We start from the raw sequence: 17014 nt of genomic DNA, 5'->3' as shown, positions 1-17014 counted from the left end.
CGACACCCGCAGCGGCGCTGACACGGGGGAAAGCCGCTGTCTCGCAGGGCGGCCCCCGGCCCGGCGGCGGGGAGCCCACCCCCCCACCCCCCTACCAGCCCGCTGAGGGCCGCCCCCCCGCCCCCCCCCGGCCCCGCCCCCCGCCCGCCCGGCGCGCGCCGCACGTGAGCCGGGTGCGGGGCTGGCTGGCGGCGCGCGTGCCCCGCGGGCAGGCGCGGCGGCGGCGGCGGCGGGTGCGAACTCGCGGCACCGCGTGTGCTGCGGCGTGTGCGCGGGCAGCGCGAGCGAGGGGGAGCGGCGGCGGCGGCGGAGGAGGCGGCGGCGGCGGCGGCGGGAGCGGGGGGGGGGGGGGGGGGGACGAAGCGCCGCGGACTTTCGCCACTGCACGGGAGAGCGGGACGGGGGCTGCATGTGCGCAGCGTCGGTCGCGGATCTCCAGAGGCTGACCGCGGCGTCCCGCAGGCTCGACCGACAGCAGCGAGGGAGCGCCGGCCGCCGCCAGCCATGGATGAGGGCATCTCCCGCCTGCCGGAGCGGCAGCTGCTGGAGCATAGGGATTTTATAGGGTAAGGCGCCAGGGCGGTACCGCCGTCTCGTGTCCCCACACGGCGTTTCGGCTTCTGGGCACCGCGCTGCCAAGGCGCTGGGAGCGGAGCCGGCTCCCCTCCGCCGGCGGCCCCGGGCGGCCCCTTGCCCGGCCCTTGGGGCAGAGCGCTCGGCTGCCCGCGTCCCTCTGCCCGCTGCGCTAGCTCCCGCTCTTGCCGATGCTGGATCTTTGTGTTTTCCTCCAGGCTGGACTACCCTTCCCTCTATATGTGCAAACCCAAAAGAGGCGTGAAGAGGGACGAGAGCAAGGTAAGAGTAAGTTTCTGGGGCTGTCCTCGCTTAAGCGCTTGACGGGGGCTTCGCTGAATTTTGCAGCGCAGCTTCAATCCCCGGAGCATCCCCGGGGGCTGCGCTTGTAACTTCCCCCCCCCGAAGTGCGAGCCGGGTTTACGAGCGAGCTGGCACGGCGGGGAGAGCGGTGCCTTGGCGATCATTTGCGCGGCATGTGGTCGGCATGACATTTGTTTTGGTTTTGATCGTCGTTCCGAGGGACTGTGTCTAACGCTTGGCTTTTCCGGATTTTGCCAATTAGGAGACGTACAAACTGCCGCACAGACTGATAGAAAAGAAGAGGCGAGACAGGATTAACGAATGCATCGCCCAGCTGAAGGATTTACTGCCCGAGCACCTGAAGCTGACGGTAAGGCGCGGAGGAGCGCAATGTATGTACGTGCGGATGCAGCCCCCGGGGCGGCGGGGGCGCGGGACGCCGGGCTGCCCGCCCGGCTGCGGCGGCGGCCCCGGCCGTAACGCCCCTCGGGGACCGGCTTCCCCGAAGTCACGGAGGCGGCGTTTGGCGGTGGCCGAGCGTGCCGGGAGGTAGCCCAGCCGCCCCCTTGCCTTGCCTTGGCAGACGCTGGGACACCTGGAGAAAGCGGTGGTGCTGGAATTGACTTTGAAACACTTGAAAGCGCTCACAGCCTTAACGGAGCAGCAGCACCAGAAGATCATCGCTCTGCAGAACGGTAAGCGGGCCCCGGGGGGCGCCGCCGCGGGGGCGCGGCGGGGGCGGGCGGGGGGAGGCGCGGAGCGGGGCACCCCACGCCGGGGCCGCGGCCAACGCTGTCCCCTCTCGGTCTCCCCCGCAGGGGAGCGGTCCATGAAGTCTCCCGTGCAGGCCGACCTGGACGCCTTCCACTCGGGCTTTCAGACGTGCGCCAAGGAAGTGCTGCAGTACCTCTCCCGCTTCGAGAGCTGGACCCCCCGCGAGCAGCGATGCGCCCAGCTCCTCGGCCACCTGCACTCCATCTCGTCGCAGTTCCTCCCCGGCCCCCAGCTCCTCTCCCCGCCGCCGGGCCCCCTCAGCAAGGGATCCTCCTCCTCTTCCTCCCCGCCCGCCCCCCCCTGCGCGCCGGGCCACAAGCCGGAGGGCCAGGCTAACTGCGTGCCCGTCATCCAGCGGACTCACGCCGCCGAGCTCAGCGCCGAGACCGACACGGACACGGACAGCGGCTACGGCGGGGAGGGCGAGGCGCGCCCCGAGCGCGGCCCCGCGGCGGCGGCGGCGGCCGGGGCAGCGCTGCCCGGCCTGGCCATCAAGCAGGAGCCGTCGGGGGACGAGGCGCCCCCCGCGCCCAAGCGCCTGAAGCTGGACCGCGGCGGCAGCCCCCTGCCCGGCCCGCCGGGGCTGGCGGCGAGGGGCGCCGAGGCGGCGGCGGCGGCGGCGGCGGCGCTGGTGAGACCCGACGCCGCCCTGCTGGGCTCGCTGATGGCCCTGGGGGCGGGCGGCGGCGGGGCCCCCTTCGGACAGCCGGCGGCGGCGGCCCCGTTCTGCCTGCCCTTCTACTTCATCTCCCCCTCCGCCGCCGCCGCCTACATGCAGCCCTTCCTGGATAAAGGCAGCCTGGAGAAGTATCTCTACCCCGCCGCCCCCATCCCGCTCCTCTACCCGGGCCTCCCGGCCCAGGCGGCCGCCGCCGCGGCCGCCGCCGCCGCCGCCTCCTTCCCCTGCCTCTCCTCCGTGCTCGGCCCCGCCGAGAAGGCGGCCGCCGCCGCCGGGCTGCCCCCCCGCGCCCCACCTCCCGCACCCCTTCGCTGCCGCCGCCGGGCTGGCCGCCGCCGAGCCCGGCGAGGAGGCCGAGGCCGCAGCCGCCGAGCAGCCCGGCTCCGAGGGGCCGTGAGTCGCCGCCGGCCGGGAGCCCCCAGGGGCTCCCCGCCGCCGCCGCTGCCCTCCCCTCGGGCTGGCCGCCGCGCCGCGGGGCGGGGAGGGGCCGTCGGGCCGCGGCACCTGCGCCCCCGGTTCCCTACGGAGGGCAGGGCGGCGGCTGCAAGGGGCCGCCGGGGCCGGGCCGGGCCGAGCGGGACCGGGCGGCGCCGGGAGCCGGCGGCCGCGGGGGCCGGAGCCCGGCCCGGGGGAGCGGCCGTCCCCGCGGGGAGCCCCGCGCCCCGCTGCCGAGGCGGCTGCCCCCGCAGAGGACCGTCGAGGATAAAATTTGCTACTCAGTATTTTTTTAATGTTTGGCTTTATAAATGCATAAATATGTTAAGGAGAAAAACAAGAAGAAGGAAGAAAAACTAGTAAGGATACTTTTTTTTTCCCCCCTCTCTCTCTACAAGGTAACTGTAACTTAAATGTTGCACCTTATCTGGAATGGGTTTCTACAGCGTCCCGAAGTCCCACTGAGGGACTTGCACTTCTTGTCCGGGAGGCCTGGGTGGGTGCAGGGTGAGGGCGGGGGGCGGCGAGGCGAGGGGAGGAGGGCAGACCCCAGCACCTGTGCTAGCACTTTACTGAGAACCGGAGCGAGGACGGATGGACCCTGAGCCCAAACCTGCAGTGCCTTGAGCACCCGGGGATGCCGCTGGCTCCGGCGAGTTTTGGGTGTGCAAGGGAAGGAGGGTCAGACCCATTATGTAACCTTGTGTTTATTTTATGATTTTTTCTTCCCCCCCCCCCCCCCCCCCCCCCCGGCTAAGGTATACAGGTGTGGCAAGTGCATTTGTTCTCACCCTGTCTTTATTTAATTCAGTATGTTCCCGAGAGAGTTTTCCCCCTGAACCTTGCTGTATGAAATGAATGTTTCTGCACTGAACTACAAAAAGAACCCCCCCCCCCCCCCGCCCCAAGAAAACACAGAGCAACTTGCCAGCCCGAACTCATTTTATCCTAATTTCCGAATGACACAAGCTGGAGGCCGTAGGTAAACACCTCCCTGTGCAATCAGAAACGATTAGACCGGTTGGGGTAAGTTTCCCGTATGGGTTCTCCCCTCATCCCATGCTCAAATATCGCCATTTCCCTTTCTGGAGACGAACCAGACGCCAGATAATCACACAGATAAAGCTTTTATAATAAGGCTTAAACCAAGACCTTGCCTAGGTATTTTTAGTTTGTTGCCAAGGTAGCACTGTGAGAAATCTCACTTGAATGTTATGTAAGAGGTGAGACACAACAGCCTGGCGAGGAGCGAGTACGTGCCCGGGGTCCGTCCGTCCGTCCGTTTGGTGCATCTGCTGCTGCTGTTGCTACTGTTTGCCTCAAACGCTGTGTTTAAACAACGTTAAAAAAAAAAAAAAAATCTTACTAGCCTACAGAGTGGCTGTATGTAAATAGTTGTTAATACATCCAATTAATGATGTCTGACATGCTATTTTTGTAGGGAGAAAATATGTGTTAATGATATTTTGAGTTAAATATCTTTTGGGAGGATTTGCTGAAAAAGTTGCACTTTTGTTACAATGCTTATGCTTGATACAAGCTTATGCTGTCTTAAATTATTAAAAAAAATAAATCCTGTCTGCAAGAAACCAGCTGTTTTAGAACAGTTTAGTATGTGATATATTAGAAATCAATCTTTATATTCAGTATTTTCCAGCACTCCATGAATTCTATTATCTAAATATTTCCACACTATTTTGTGATTAAAAAAAAAATTCTTACTAAGGAATAAAAACTTTAATACACAAAATGGGGTTGTCTACTAATTAAAAATCTTACAATAATACGTAATAATGGGTGCACTGAGCTTCCAAATGTATGATTGCGTGGCCGATGATAAGCATTTAATGCCTTTTCACATTTTTAATCTGGGTTTGAATTTGCTTGGTTTCCTTTAACTCACTTTAGCAAACTCTGTTTTAAGATACACACGTTTCACAAAGCAAAGTGTAAAGCATGCATGCGGAACATACGTGTTTCTTCCTGACTTCTACTTTTTCCTCTTCTTTTTGCAAAATATTGATTTTATCTTTAAAATGAACACTTTACAGCCCTGGTGCTGTGTGGAAGCTATCTTTGTTCACAATGAGCAAACTTTACGATTTGTATGACAATCCAATGATGCATCATAAACTCTGGAGGAATGATGTATGTCCCAGCTTGGAAATCCTCTAGGAAAAAGGAACATTTTTTGTGGGGGGAGAGGAGGGGGAATAGAGTAGTGGAAACAGGCAAGTAATTCACAGCATGGAAATGCAGCACCCTAAAGACTGCCACAGATTTAATATTTGAGCCGCTGACCACCTTTTCTTTCCAAAATTTTTCCTGTTCCAGAGAAATAAAATTAAGAAAACCCTCAAACAGTAGCCAATGTTTATGTAAGAGAGAAATATAAAGGAAGCGTTTCGTGCTCCCTCTACTGGTTCTGCAATACCAATGACTACTCGCCGCTCCGCTGGCAATGAATGAAGTTGGAACGCAAATGCAACAGAAAATTCTTAAGACTCGTGTTGATTCCAGCAGTCCTTTAAAATATAGAAGGAATTATAAATTGGGTGAAAAATAAGCGCTCCTTTTAAACAGTTCAGATGGGATTGTTAAGAAACAGGTATACAACTTTTCACATGGAAGCTATAGTAAAATTATCTCCTATTAGAGATACAGGAAAGCTATCTACAAATACCAACGGACACATAGAAGTGCTTTTTCCATAAAGTGATGATAATGGACCACAGGCCGCTACGTCACATCAATATACCTGCTGAAGCCCATTACTTGTGGGCTGGAATCAAAGCTTATCAAAGGTAATGGAAAAACCCGCGTCTGACTTCAGTTGTCTTTCGATCCTGTTCTGCGCCTCACGTGATCACAGGAACGAAAGGGAACTAGGTTCAACCCCTCAACTCTGTAACTCGCCAAGCACTTTGCTTTGACCTGCATACTTAAATGGCTTAACACCCGTTACGTGGCCCGAGTTACACTGGGACGAACGTGCTCACGTACTCCCAGCTCCTCATGTTGGGGAGGGAATCGGCCTTCCTGAGTGAGTGCAAAGCCCTTCCTACCATTTCATTATATGCAGAGAAAGGGTGGAGCCACGAGCACTTTTCAAAAAAATTGTACCCCTCATGAACTACCTGGGTGGTTTGAAACCGGAGCGATTGCCAGGCTTTACGTCTTTTTCAAATTTCCAGCCTTTGGGAATACGAATCGGTTTAGATTTCATTGGGCTATAAACCTAGATCCTTACAGGGTTTTATCAATTTCAGTATTTACCATGTACAGTAACAGGAAGGCTTATTCTTATTAGCCCTTGAACAAGCATGCCAAATGACTTCATGCCAAGTTGCAGCATCAGTGAAGTCCATTGAATTTTATTACTTAAAACATAAAGACAAAATATGTGTGTACGGATAGTACCAATGCCTAACAAAAGCAAACACGTGAAAAAAAGGTTTGTGATTGATGCTGATAACCCACTGCTGCTGGAGGCAAAAGGCAAATGACAGGAGGGACACTACAGTCAGCTTTAATTATGAAATTCCAGGCTTCCTCAGATCCCTTTGGAGCCGAAATCAGATTGTCCGTTTCGTATTTCCTCAAGGTTAAAAAAAATCATACAAGCAATGGACAAGAGCCTGACAGGCTTAAATGTACATTCACTTATATGCAAACATCTATTATCAACGCTTGTTATTTCCTACCTACTTTCTGTAACTCTGTGATATACGGACTCTCATCTGCACTTCTGAAGTGCTACGAGTGCAGGACTGCGTGCTACATCTACTGCATACGCTTGAGTACATACTCCTTTTTCTCATGAACCACAAGATAAGGGATGTAAGCTGGCAAATATATTTTCTTAAGCAATAAACTTTGAAAACAGGTCTTATTTATCCAGTATATTATAGAGGTATGAAAGGCTTCATTATAGTGTGTTAAATAAACACGGCTGAGATTGTTAAACCAATGGAAGGTAATATCACGTACCTCCCACTGAAGGCAATGAAAGTTTTATGTTTGGAGGGATTACAGTTATAGAACTCAAACTGACTATCAGCCCTGTTTAAGAAAGGCCTGACCTACCAATTAAGTCAACGTGAGTCCTTTTCTCGAGCGTAATGGGTTTTGGGGTAGGTCCTAAGTCTATCTTTTGGGGCTTGTTTGTTTGTTTAATTTTCACTTCTAATCAGGGCAGACTGAATGTCTTTGACATCCAGCAAGCCTGGGGACTGAGTGTAATGTGCGTTTCAGTACCGGTAAGCTTACAGTCTGCCCTGTACCCTGGGGCTCGCAGCATATTTCCTTTTCTCTTCGAACACCAGCTCCTGGAGTCATGTGATCTCTGCCTTCTTTGAGAAGTTTCCTGCCTGCTGGTTGCAGAAATGAACTTGAAAGGATGACCTCAAAGAAAGCAAGTAACAAAAACGCCAAATTTCCTCTCCGCAAAAAAAGACTCGGAGTTTTTAGAGCCAGTTTCACTCCAGAAAGTCTGAATTTCTATTGACTATCTCTGGTTATACTGCAGTCTCAGTAGCTCACTGCAAAGCAGCAGAGAGAAGCCAGTGGCTCACCTGCCAGCAGCAGCAGCTGCGCAAGTCCTAGGCACGTGTGGGCTGGACGTGAGCAAGGGTGAGCTGCCACTGTCACTTCACTCTCTGCATCCTCCCTGTGGCTACAGCATTTCAGTCTCCAGGGCTGTCAATCTGTCATGAACACTGAACTCATTGCAGCCTCAATTATGGCAGTGCCGCGGGCTACACGGAGCTGCCCTGCCCCAGGCCGAGCAGCAGAAGCTGTTCTGCCTCGCTGAACTCACGGGGCACCCATTGGCAGCGCACCTGCTGCCGCTGCTGCCCTTTCCTGGGGTGCAAGCATGCCTCTTCCTCTCTGGCATTCCCGCCGCGCCCCAGAGGAGGCAGGTCACCCATGATTCGGGAAGCAGGGACTGTGATCCCAGGCAGCTCTACTGGGCCACGGGCGCCGGGGAGAGTTCTTTCTCCTGCCTCCATCAGGGCCTGTTGGTTGTTGGGTGGTTGGGTTTTTTTTAAACTTCGATATATTTTTAAAGCTCAATTTCTCTGTCCCCATTTGTCCTGTTTTAGTTTAAAAGCAGGTGCACTGATTTTCACTACTCTTTACAGATTTTTTGACCTCAGCTGAGATCTTCTGGGATCAAATTACAAACGCAGATTTGTTCCTTATTAGAAGTACATCCACATTCCCTTCCCCCTCACAGTTTATCACTGTGAGGTACTTGATCTAACAGAAACTACATGATACGAACTAGCACGAATCTTTGATGAGCGCTTTGGGAATTGGTCCCCTCAATCCTCCCGTATCAGCAGTTCCCTGAGTGCAGACATCTGCTGGCTATTGCCGTCTGCATGATTGCAGCCCCGCAGCCAGAAAAAGGGAAGCAACTCCTCATTTCATCTTGCTTGTGATGCTCTCGGAGCTCAAAGGTGAGTCTAGCTCTCATTCTAAAACACTTCCATCCGGACCAAAACCTGAGAAGCAGTTACCAAAAAAGAAACCCTTGTGGCCAAGTTGTTCTCACAACTGAGCAATTTCTAAAGAACAGCCCCAGGAAAAGAGCTATGTAAATATGCCACCTTCTTACTCAGCAGAAAATTGGCTCCCCAAGTATGGCTGGAGTAATACCTGCACTACAGAGCCAACTGAGCTGACAGATACTGAAATGGATTCTGTTCTCACTGTTCTTTATCTCAACAAAATTGCTAGGGCTCCAGCCCTGCAGTTGGTGGCGGGGCAGGCAGTTACACTGAGTTGACTTCAGGTTTGGATCCTGTGAGTAGTGATCCCGATTAGCATTTGCATGCGGCAGAGATCACAGCTTCCAGTAAAGGTTGTAAGACTGGGCCCCAGATTCCAGCTGCAGGACCTACTTTTCTCCTTGGCTGGAACATGAGTAACTCCATCAAAAACAAATGGAAACAATCATAAGCCACCGAGGGCAGACTCTGTAACAATAAGGCAGCCTGAGATGCAGGGGAAAAAAAGCTTTTCTTGGCAGCAAGACCTCCAAATGTGTTTGCAGGAGTAGCAGTCAGAGAAACAGAATGTCTTTTTTTCATGTGCAAGTTGAACTCGCTTATTCTGCGAGTGACTGAGAGACTGAAAAGAACGGCCCTCCTGAAGATGAAAAATCTTTTATGTTATGCTTGAAAAGAAAGCGACTGACTTAGCTAATCTGCGTTTGTGCAGATGGTAGAAGAGGTAAAGCAGTACAGCGGTACTTCTGAGAGTGTGGCCGCCTGCGCACCTACCTCTGCTTTTAAAAGACGGTGCTTGTATACACGCACTAGGGCTGGAGAGCAATTCTGGGAGACACCGGCCCGGAACCTGAGGGGGGAAAGAGGTCATTCGGCTGATTTTGTCAGAGAACTGTCCGCATTGCCTTTGGAGTTTTGCACAGGCACCACAAGGCCGGCGACAGTGCGTTTGCCGCGGAAGAACGCGATCGGACAGACCTGCCTGGAGGCGGGTCCCTCACAGCGGCGACCACCGCGACCGGGGCTAGCTCTGAGCCCCGCGGGGTCTCGGCGGGCCCGCCGGGATCGCACGGAGAGCCGCCTCAGCCGCTTGCCCGGCGATTAAAGCCGCCGCGGCCCGCCGCAGCCCCGAGCGCGCGGCCGCCCCTCAGGCAGCCGCAGGCACCAACGGCCGCCTCGCGCCGCCGCCGCCGCCACGGGCGGCACGGCTGTCACGCGCGCGCCCACGTGACCCCGCGCACGCTGCCCGGCACGTGCGGGCGGGCCGCGCCGGCTCGGGGAGGGGGGAGCGCGGGGAAGGGGGGCGGGGTCGCGGCAACGGCGCGGGGCTGCCGCCCCCAACGCCCCGCCCCCAACGCCCGCCCCGCGGGCGTTACCTCCGGCTTACCGGCCGCCCGCCCTGTGGCGGCGAATGGCGACTCCTCTGCCAGGCGGCCGCCGCCGCCCTGGCCGGGCCCCGGTCGCCGCGCTCCGGCTGGCTGGCTGCCGAGGCGGCTCCGGGCGAGGCACTGCCCCGCGGGCGGTGTCTCTTCTCGGCTGACGGGCCCCGCCGGCCTCCGCCCTGAGAGGGTGCGCGCCGCCGGGAAAGCGCCGCCGCGGCGGTGGGGGGGGGGGGACGTCCGCGGGTTCAGGGCCCGCCCGGGGCGGGCACAGCTTCACTCGGAACCCCCCGGCCGGGCAGGCAAACCCGTTAACGCGGATCAGTCGGGTGTTTGGCAGCCCCGTGTGGGCTTCGCGGCTTGACGGTCTTAGGAGAAAGCTGAATTTGCCTTTGTCCCTTCAGGCGCCCCCCGAGCGTACCACGTACGTGCGGTGAAGTGGCACTCGAGGCCTTTGGGCTGCCTCTGTAGAGCCAGTAATGCCAGCGATGTCACTGCCGATTAGGGAAGATAGTAAGTTTTAGGACTGCCTGGGAGCAGCGTTCAAGGTTTAGAACAAGTTGGATCCGCAGTCCTGGCATTCAAGAGATTTGCTCAATGCGTTTTGAGCAAACAGAACACAGTGTTATGCAGGTATGGACCAATTCTGCTTTCTCATACAGAAAACAACAAACACCAAGAGCTTTGTAGCCCTTGAGGGCATCAGCTGGAGGGCTAATAAACCGTGATGGGGCAACTCCTTAGTAGAGGCTGTTTTTTTTTACTTTGATTTCTTCTCAAGTAGTAATGTTGTTACTGTGAAGGTCTACGGATATAAGCAAAGCATCGTTTGTAGGGGAAGGCAATGACCTTTCATTAGCGCAGCTGCTGCCACTGGAAAACCAGACTGGCTTTCAAGCACCCCAGCCTTTTCATAGCTTCACAAAAGGACTTCAGCACCAGGAGTGCTTAACCCCCTAGCAGAATCTGCTATGCATTTTATATACCTGAACTTCTTGTTTACTTAGGAGCTGCCAGTCCTCCTTTACCCTGCCTGTCACGTACTCAGTCCTCCCACGTATGCGTGCTTCTGAGACAGAAAGCCCAAGGCTGGAGGACCGTGAACAGCATCCCATGGACCCTCCTGCTTGGGCCAGGAAAAGGCGTTGATACCAGCCTCAGCAGCTCGTGCTCATTTGTTTCCTACCGCAGCCAAGGGGCCCAGAGCAGTCATCGGTCCTGGCCGCAGCATAATCCTGCTGCCGCTCACATGACACAGTCTGGATTCTGTGTGAGAGCCACAGCCGCCCTGCGCGCAGCTGTCTGGGACATGAATTCACCACAGCCAGCGGGACCAGAAGACAGCTGTATAAAACAGTTAGTTAGGACACATCTGTACCCCCTGCCATGCCTTCTACTCGGATCTCAGCCCTAAAGCCTTTCACAGAGGTAGCTGTGCAAATCAGTGTGTTTTTCAACAGGTGAACTAGATTCGCTGCCTTTATTTCAAAACTCTTGGTGGCGGCAGCACTCAGCCGCTGGCAGGGGAGGCTGTGGCTGGGGGCATCTGTTGGACAGCACAGAGTGATCAGAAGATAACGCAGTCGTCTGAGAGGGGAAACGTAGATGCCAGCACTGCTTTGCAGCATGTTTATGCATTTTACATTACAGAGCCACTGGAAAAAACCCCAGACCTTCACAGGAGCTGGGGTAAGATCTGGCACTCTGGTTTCCTCTTTCCCCCAAGTGAAGACCCTAATCAACAGGGTAAAGCTATTCCTTAGTAAATGACTGCTTAATTATTCTGTGCAAATTAGGACAAGATCCACGACAGAAACAGTACCCATGTCTCTGAGAACAGCTTTTGGCCAGGGTCTTCCCACGGGGAGAGGGACATGCAGAGGTGAACCTTCTTGGAGGAAGAATATTCAATCCCAATCACTTACTGAGAAAGAAAAATTCTAGTTACCAAACTATTATTCAAATGCAGGGCTGCTCCTCTTCCAGCTGCAGCTTTTTCTGTGTGAAGAGTGGTGCCCTCTGTTGTTCCAGAGAGAAGCTGCTGCGAGTTAGGGGACTGAAAGCGTGAACATGAGGTTGGTTTGTTTTTTCCAGTACTGCAAACACTTGCAGATGCTCTGGTTTTTGACATACAGGCAGTTTGCTGGGTCTGTCATGCTGAATGCACGACAGCCAGGACTTTGGTTTCCAGAATAAAGTTGGGAAGGAGGCATCTGTAGAGGGGTATTATCAACATTAGTAGGAAAAAACTGTTTAATATCAGACTGATTAAAAAATAGAAAAGGTGTGTAGAGTAGGCAAGAACTGCTTATTACAGGTGCTACCAAGGTAACTGGAATATGGAATGTGCGCGGGCAAGGGTCAGAGTTAAGGCCACCTGTGCATCCTCCAACATCTCCTGACATCTGAGAGAGAAGGAGCTACCATGGCCTAACAAGCTACCGTCATTAGACAGCCCTTGTGGGCACTCCTAGTCCATCTGTAAAGAAAATCGTGATTGTGTAAACCCAGGCTGCACGTGTTCCTGCTCCTTGGCACAACAGAGAGAAGTTGTGTGCTTGGATTGCAATTTGGTCTACAGAGCAGAGAAATAAGAAAGTAAAGATATATCCGTCTGTCTGCAAAACGTGCTTTGCAAAATGCCTAACACAACTGGTCACAGGGCCAATTCCAGTGTTGTAAATTACAAGGTAAGTACAGTTATTTAAAATGACCTTTGAGAGCAATCTGTGTGCCATGCCCCAGGAGCCATCTATGGGAAGCATGCTCCCATCAGTGTCCTGCCAGGCCCAGGAGCTGTTTCCAAGAGTCCAGCTGTTTGCTGTGATTGCTGAACACGCTGAGTTTGCAATAACTGTTTTTAAAAGTACACAGTAATGTCATGGGGTTGCTTGAGTTTAGTAACCCAAGGGCAATACATTCAAAGGGCTAGAGGGCAATTCAGTTGCCTGTCAAGTCAGTGAGAAGGTACTGCATGTCCCTGCCTCTTGTTTTACTCAGATATCATCCGTACCTTCTCCAGGAAGAAAGCTGCCTGGTCTGGAACGGCACACTGGTAGTGCAGGGCTACCCTAGCATTTTCCGTAGTGGGTGTAGTCAAATAATTTGTATTAGTACAAGCCTGTAAAGAGGGGATCTCCTCCCTTTCCCCAGATGATCCCCTTGAGTCCATGTGACAGCGCCTTCAAGATGCACACCTGCCCCTTTGACTGAAGGCACCTCCATGTTACAGGATATTCTCAAGCTTCTGGCTGGGCCAGGAGGAGCAAAAAGGCAGTTCAGAACCGCTGCCTCACAGCTGCACGCTGCGCAGCCGAGAACCTTTTTTTCCTTCTCATCTATCCCTGCTATCAGTACCGTGAGGTAGGTGAAACTGCAGCTGAGCCATGCAGTGGTGAATCATAAAATCGTAGCAGGAACACCACTGTGAAATGCCAGCATTTTTGGATGTATGGTTTCAAACCACTGTAGTTTCTTGGGTGGCTTCAAATCTAAATATAATCACAGTTGGCTCTTTCTAGTTTTGCTGCATGGCTTTTCTAGCAAAACAGGTGACTTGCATATGCTGCCAAGAGAAGCAATAAGCCAACTACAGTTACCTGAAGAAGAAATCAGAACAGACTCAAATTTTTAACCCCAAACACAGCCACTCCGGAATTGCATCACTCAGATGCTAGTTCCTTTTACTAATACCCCTCAGTTACCTTTTCACCTTCCGGCTTTAATCAGACATGGAGGCAGTGAGCCCATCTCCTGTGCATCAGAGAGTTTGTGCATTTCTATAGCCAACATTAGACAGAACAATGCCAGGAAGATTTCCTTTATTCTTAGTTCAGGCTCTTAAGAATATTTTACATCTCGAAGGTGAAAAACTGATGGAGGTAACTGGAGTCTTGACAATCTGCACTACAAGAAAACACACACCTGACACTTTATCACAGAATAGCTTGTTATTATTGTTGTTAATTTTGACTTCTCCACTTTGCAGTCCCTGCCAAAGAACTTAAACCAAATGGGCTTAATTCTGCAAGGAGCAGAACTCCTTCTGCGTATGCTGAAACCAGTGTGCTAAAATCAATGGTAGATACCATTGACACTCATTTTGCAGAATAAAGCTTTACATTTAAAACAGACTAATTAGATCTCAAAGGTAAAAAGCTTTATTGGTTGAACCTGGTGCAACACTTGCAAAAGAAGAGATTGAGTCACTTCAAAAGAAGTGCTTAGATTGTTTAGTTTTTAAGAGAGATAAATCCTCTGCTATCAGGAAGAGGTTTAACCTCAGACTGAAGGGCTAGGGAAAGCTTCCCCTCCAAGTAGGTTATTTTGGTAACTCCAGACCAGGGTACTGTTTACTATTGAGCTGCCCATGCCCATTCAGCTCTTGCTATAGAGCTAGAGGCTAAATGCTAGGCCAGATGGCCTTCCAGCCTGACGGAACCGTTGTTGGACAACTCTATTTCTGTGTGATCAGAACAGACTTTTTAGTGAAAGACCCATGCACAAAAATAGGTACATGGAGATGAAGGGCACGTACTCCTTCTGTGAAGGCCCTTCACCTCCCTGGGCCTTTGTTTCCCAGGCTGATAAAAGGGATATTTAATGACCCGACTACATACACATATATGTGTGTGCATATATAAAAAACGTATATGTTTGGGATCATTGTAACGTTAAGAAGATAGATTTTATTTCTTGGGAATGTTAGGCTGTGTTCCAACAACAAACAAAGATATGTCAAACAAGAATTTCACTGGGTACTCACACTTCTCAGGCTACTAAGCCTGGTTTTGCGGTTGCTCACAGCACCCAAAGTACATGCTTGCCCTGTGTGACTGCACGCCTGGGTCAGGCCAAGTACATTTTTCCTACCAAAGGAGAGACGTGTTCCTAGAAGCAGGTGCTTCCTGCTGTACAGGTCCTCAGATGACCATGGACAAAGGTAGCGGCAAGAACTTTATTGAGCAGGACACGAGATAAGATGCCATGAGACTGATTATTCATTGCCTTGTCAAGTACCGGCAGCTGCACTAATTATTACCTAAATGGGTTCAGATGGCAACACCTTAAAATGATCTTTAATCTTCAGAACTGAGCAGTAGGGTTCAGTCTTAGTGCTCATTCTGTGCAGGTTTCCAGAGTAAGTGCAGCTAAGTTGCTTGTCAGTTAATTAAAATTATTTGGAGCATGTAGAAAACACTTTGGAATCAGAAAACGACCAAAAAAAGGCACCCTCCTACAATTCTAACTCTTGCGCGCTTTCTCTCTTCAGCTCCTAATACCAAAGGGCACTTAGGTATCTACAGACAACCGTGAAATAGTAGCCTGTCATGGTGGATTACTAGTTGCTTGCACATTGTTAGATCATCATCAGACTTGTGGAAACACTGAGTATTTAGGACCGCCAAGCAAATCTTAGCCCGGTCAGTCAATAGTTTCTATTGATTAGGTACCACATGCTCCCATGTAGTGCTTGCAAAAGGATTTAGGCTGCCTCTTGGAATAGCATCACTTTGCAAGAAGAATGGAGTTGAGCAGAAGTTAAAATGAGAAGGTTTTATTCCTTTACTTGCCTTTTCTTTTTACCCCTTTAGAAAAAGAAATCCATTTAAACCAAAAAAGAATTCACCTTCAGAAACCTCCAGCTTCCCTCAGGACATCTGCATCTTGCTCTCACTGTAACATAAAACTAACTCAGAGTGACTTCTTGTCATCCTCTTGGTACAATATGAAAATATACTTCATGGCAATAGCATCTAGATGGCACAGCCAAGATCAGGACCACGTTGTGCCAAGTACTATTTGCCAAACAAATAGGAAATGAGATGCTGTTCCCCACAGGGCTTGCAGTACGCTATAGACAAGGTCAAAGGGGATGAAGCGGTATTATCTCAAGCTTACAGCTGGGGGACTCCAGAGGGATTACAGTAGCTTGCCCAAGGTCACACACAGGAAATCTGTGGCAGAGCTGGGAAATGAAACAAGAGCTTCCCAGTCCCAGGCAAATACACCAGGCACAGGATAATACCTAAAATAGAATGTTTCAACCCACATCTGTACAGGTTTCAGAAAGCTACCAGGCATGAGCCCTCCTCATAGAAACTGCAGGAATCACATCATTTGCGCATCAGCTACGCACAGGCTGTGACCAGGACACGGTTCTTGTATTGTATTATTGTGTCCTTTCTGAAAGAACGTATTTAAAGATGGACTGTTACATATTGTACATGATTCTCCATCATGCACTATAAAATCTGCTTTTCAACTAGCTGCGTGGCTACGCTGCTCCAGGCGTGCCAGCATGTATTGCTGCCCTCTCGTGTAGGCCTTGTTGTAATTGCAGCGATGCGACAGAGTTGAGGGGACAAGATTGCCTGGTGCCCTGCATCTAGCGTAACCTTCCATGCCAGCCGTCCAGCTAACGGGCATCGTTACCTTTCTCGTTTAGCTGTGTTGCTGTCTTGTCGACGCTCGTTTTGTACATGAGACAAGCTACATGACAATGGAGAATCCAGGTCATAGTCTTGGTAACCATGATGCAGATTTGCTAGGTCAAGAGAACAGTTAAGACAACTTTGTAGCAACAAGGTGTAGTTAAAGGTCAGCTGGTGTTCTCAGGTTTCTCTTCAGCTTTCCAGAAGGGGCTGTTCTACTTCATTGATCAAAGTTCACATCAGGTTGATTCTGATGGCTGAAGTCAAACCATCTTTTCTGGGCGTGTAACATTTAATGAAAAGCAGTTTGGTGCACCTGATAAAAGGGATATGCTATTGCAGGTTGTGGCAGGCAGTAGTTTATGAGAAGTTTCACAGGCAACAAGAAAGAAATTCCAGTTATTCCCCACTTAAAGGCTAACCTGAATTTTATTTTAGGAACAGCTACTGATGGTACCCTGTGATACCATGTCACCGGCTCTAAAGCTGGATGATTCCTTTCACGTTCCATCACACAGGTAGTGAAAGGGACTTCAGAGCAAACACGAATCAGGTTAAAGGTGTTTTAACTTTGTGTACATCCCCCTTCACTCCTCTCCCTCCCCTCCCCCCCCCCCTTTTTTTTTTTCGTTTTGTTTGTTTTAACCAGAAGCCCTCCCTTTTAAAATACCTAGGCAGGTAAGTATTGGCACTCATTTGTGTTTCACTGGATAAGGTTTATTTAAGTGGACTTTTTATAAGCCCAGCTAGAGCTCTTCTGAGTATTTTTCTTCAAACTTCTGCTCATTAAAAAGAAATCATAGAAAACTTCTCTTCCCTCCACCTTGACACAGGACTGAATATTAGATCTTTTATATTGCATTTTCTCACTAAGTCTTCCAATTACTTACTTGCCTTCCTCCTTCTGCAGATGAGTAAAGC

The 17014-nt window shown here is 51.8% G+C and overlaps 1 protein-coding gene across 1 annotated transcript; it reads left to right on the top strand.

Moving 5' to 3' along the window:
* The first annotated feature begins 504 nt into the window (after nucleotides 1-504).
* On the top strand, nucleotides 505-2726 carry BHLHE41 (basic helix-loop-helix family member e41). The gene is given in 6 exon segments (XM_075726991.1): nucleotides 505-566; nucleotides 792-855; nucleotides 1139-1246; nucleotides 1460-1571; nucleotides 1695-2608; nucleotides 2610-2726. Coding segments are annotated over 6 exon segments (1377 nt in total).
* Nucleotides 2727-17014: the final 14288 nt, after the last annotated feature.

Source organism: Pelecanus crispus, chromosome 1 (genome assembly GCF_030463565.1).
Source record: "Pelecanus crispus isolate bPelCri1 chromosome 1, bPelCri1.pri, whole genome shotgun sequence".
Lineage (NCBI taxonomy): Eukaryota > Metazoa > Chordata > Aves > Pelecaniformes > Pelecanidae > Pelecanus > Pelecanus crispus.
This window is presented reverse-complemented; position numbering and strand designations above follow the sequence as displayed.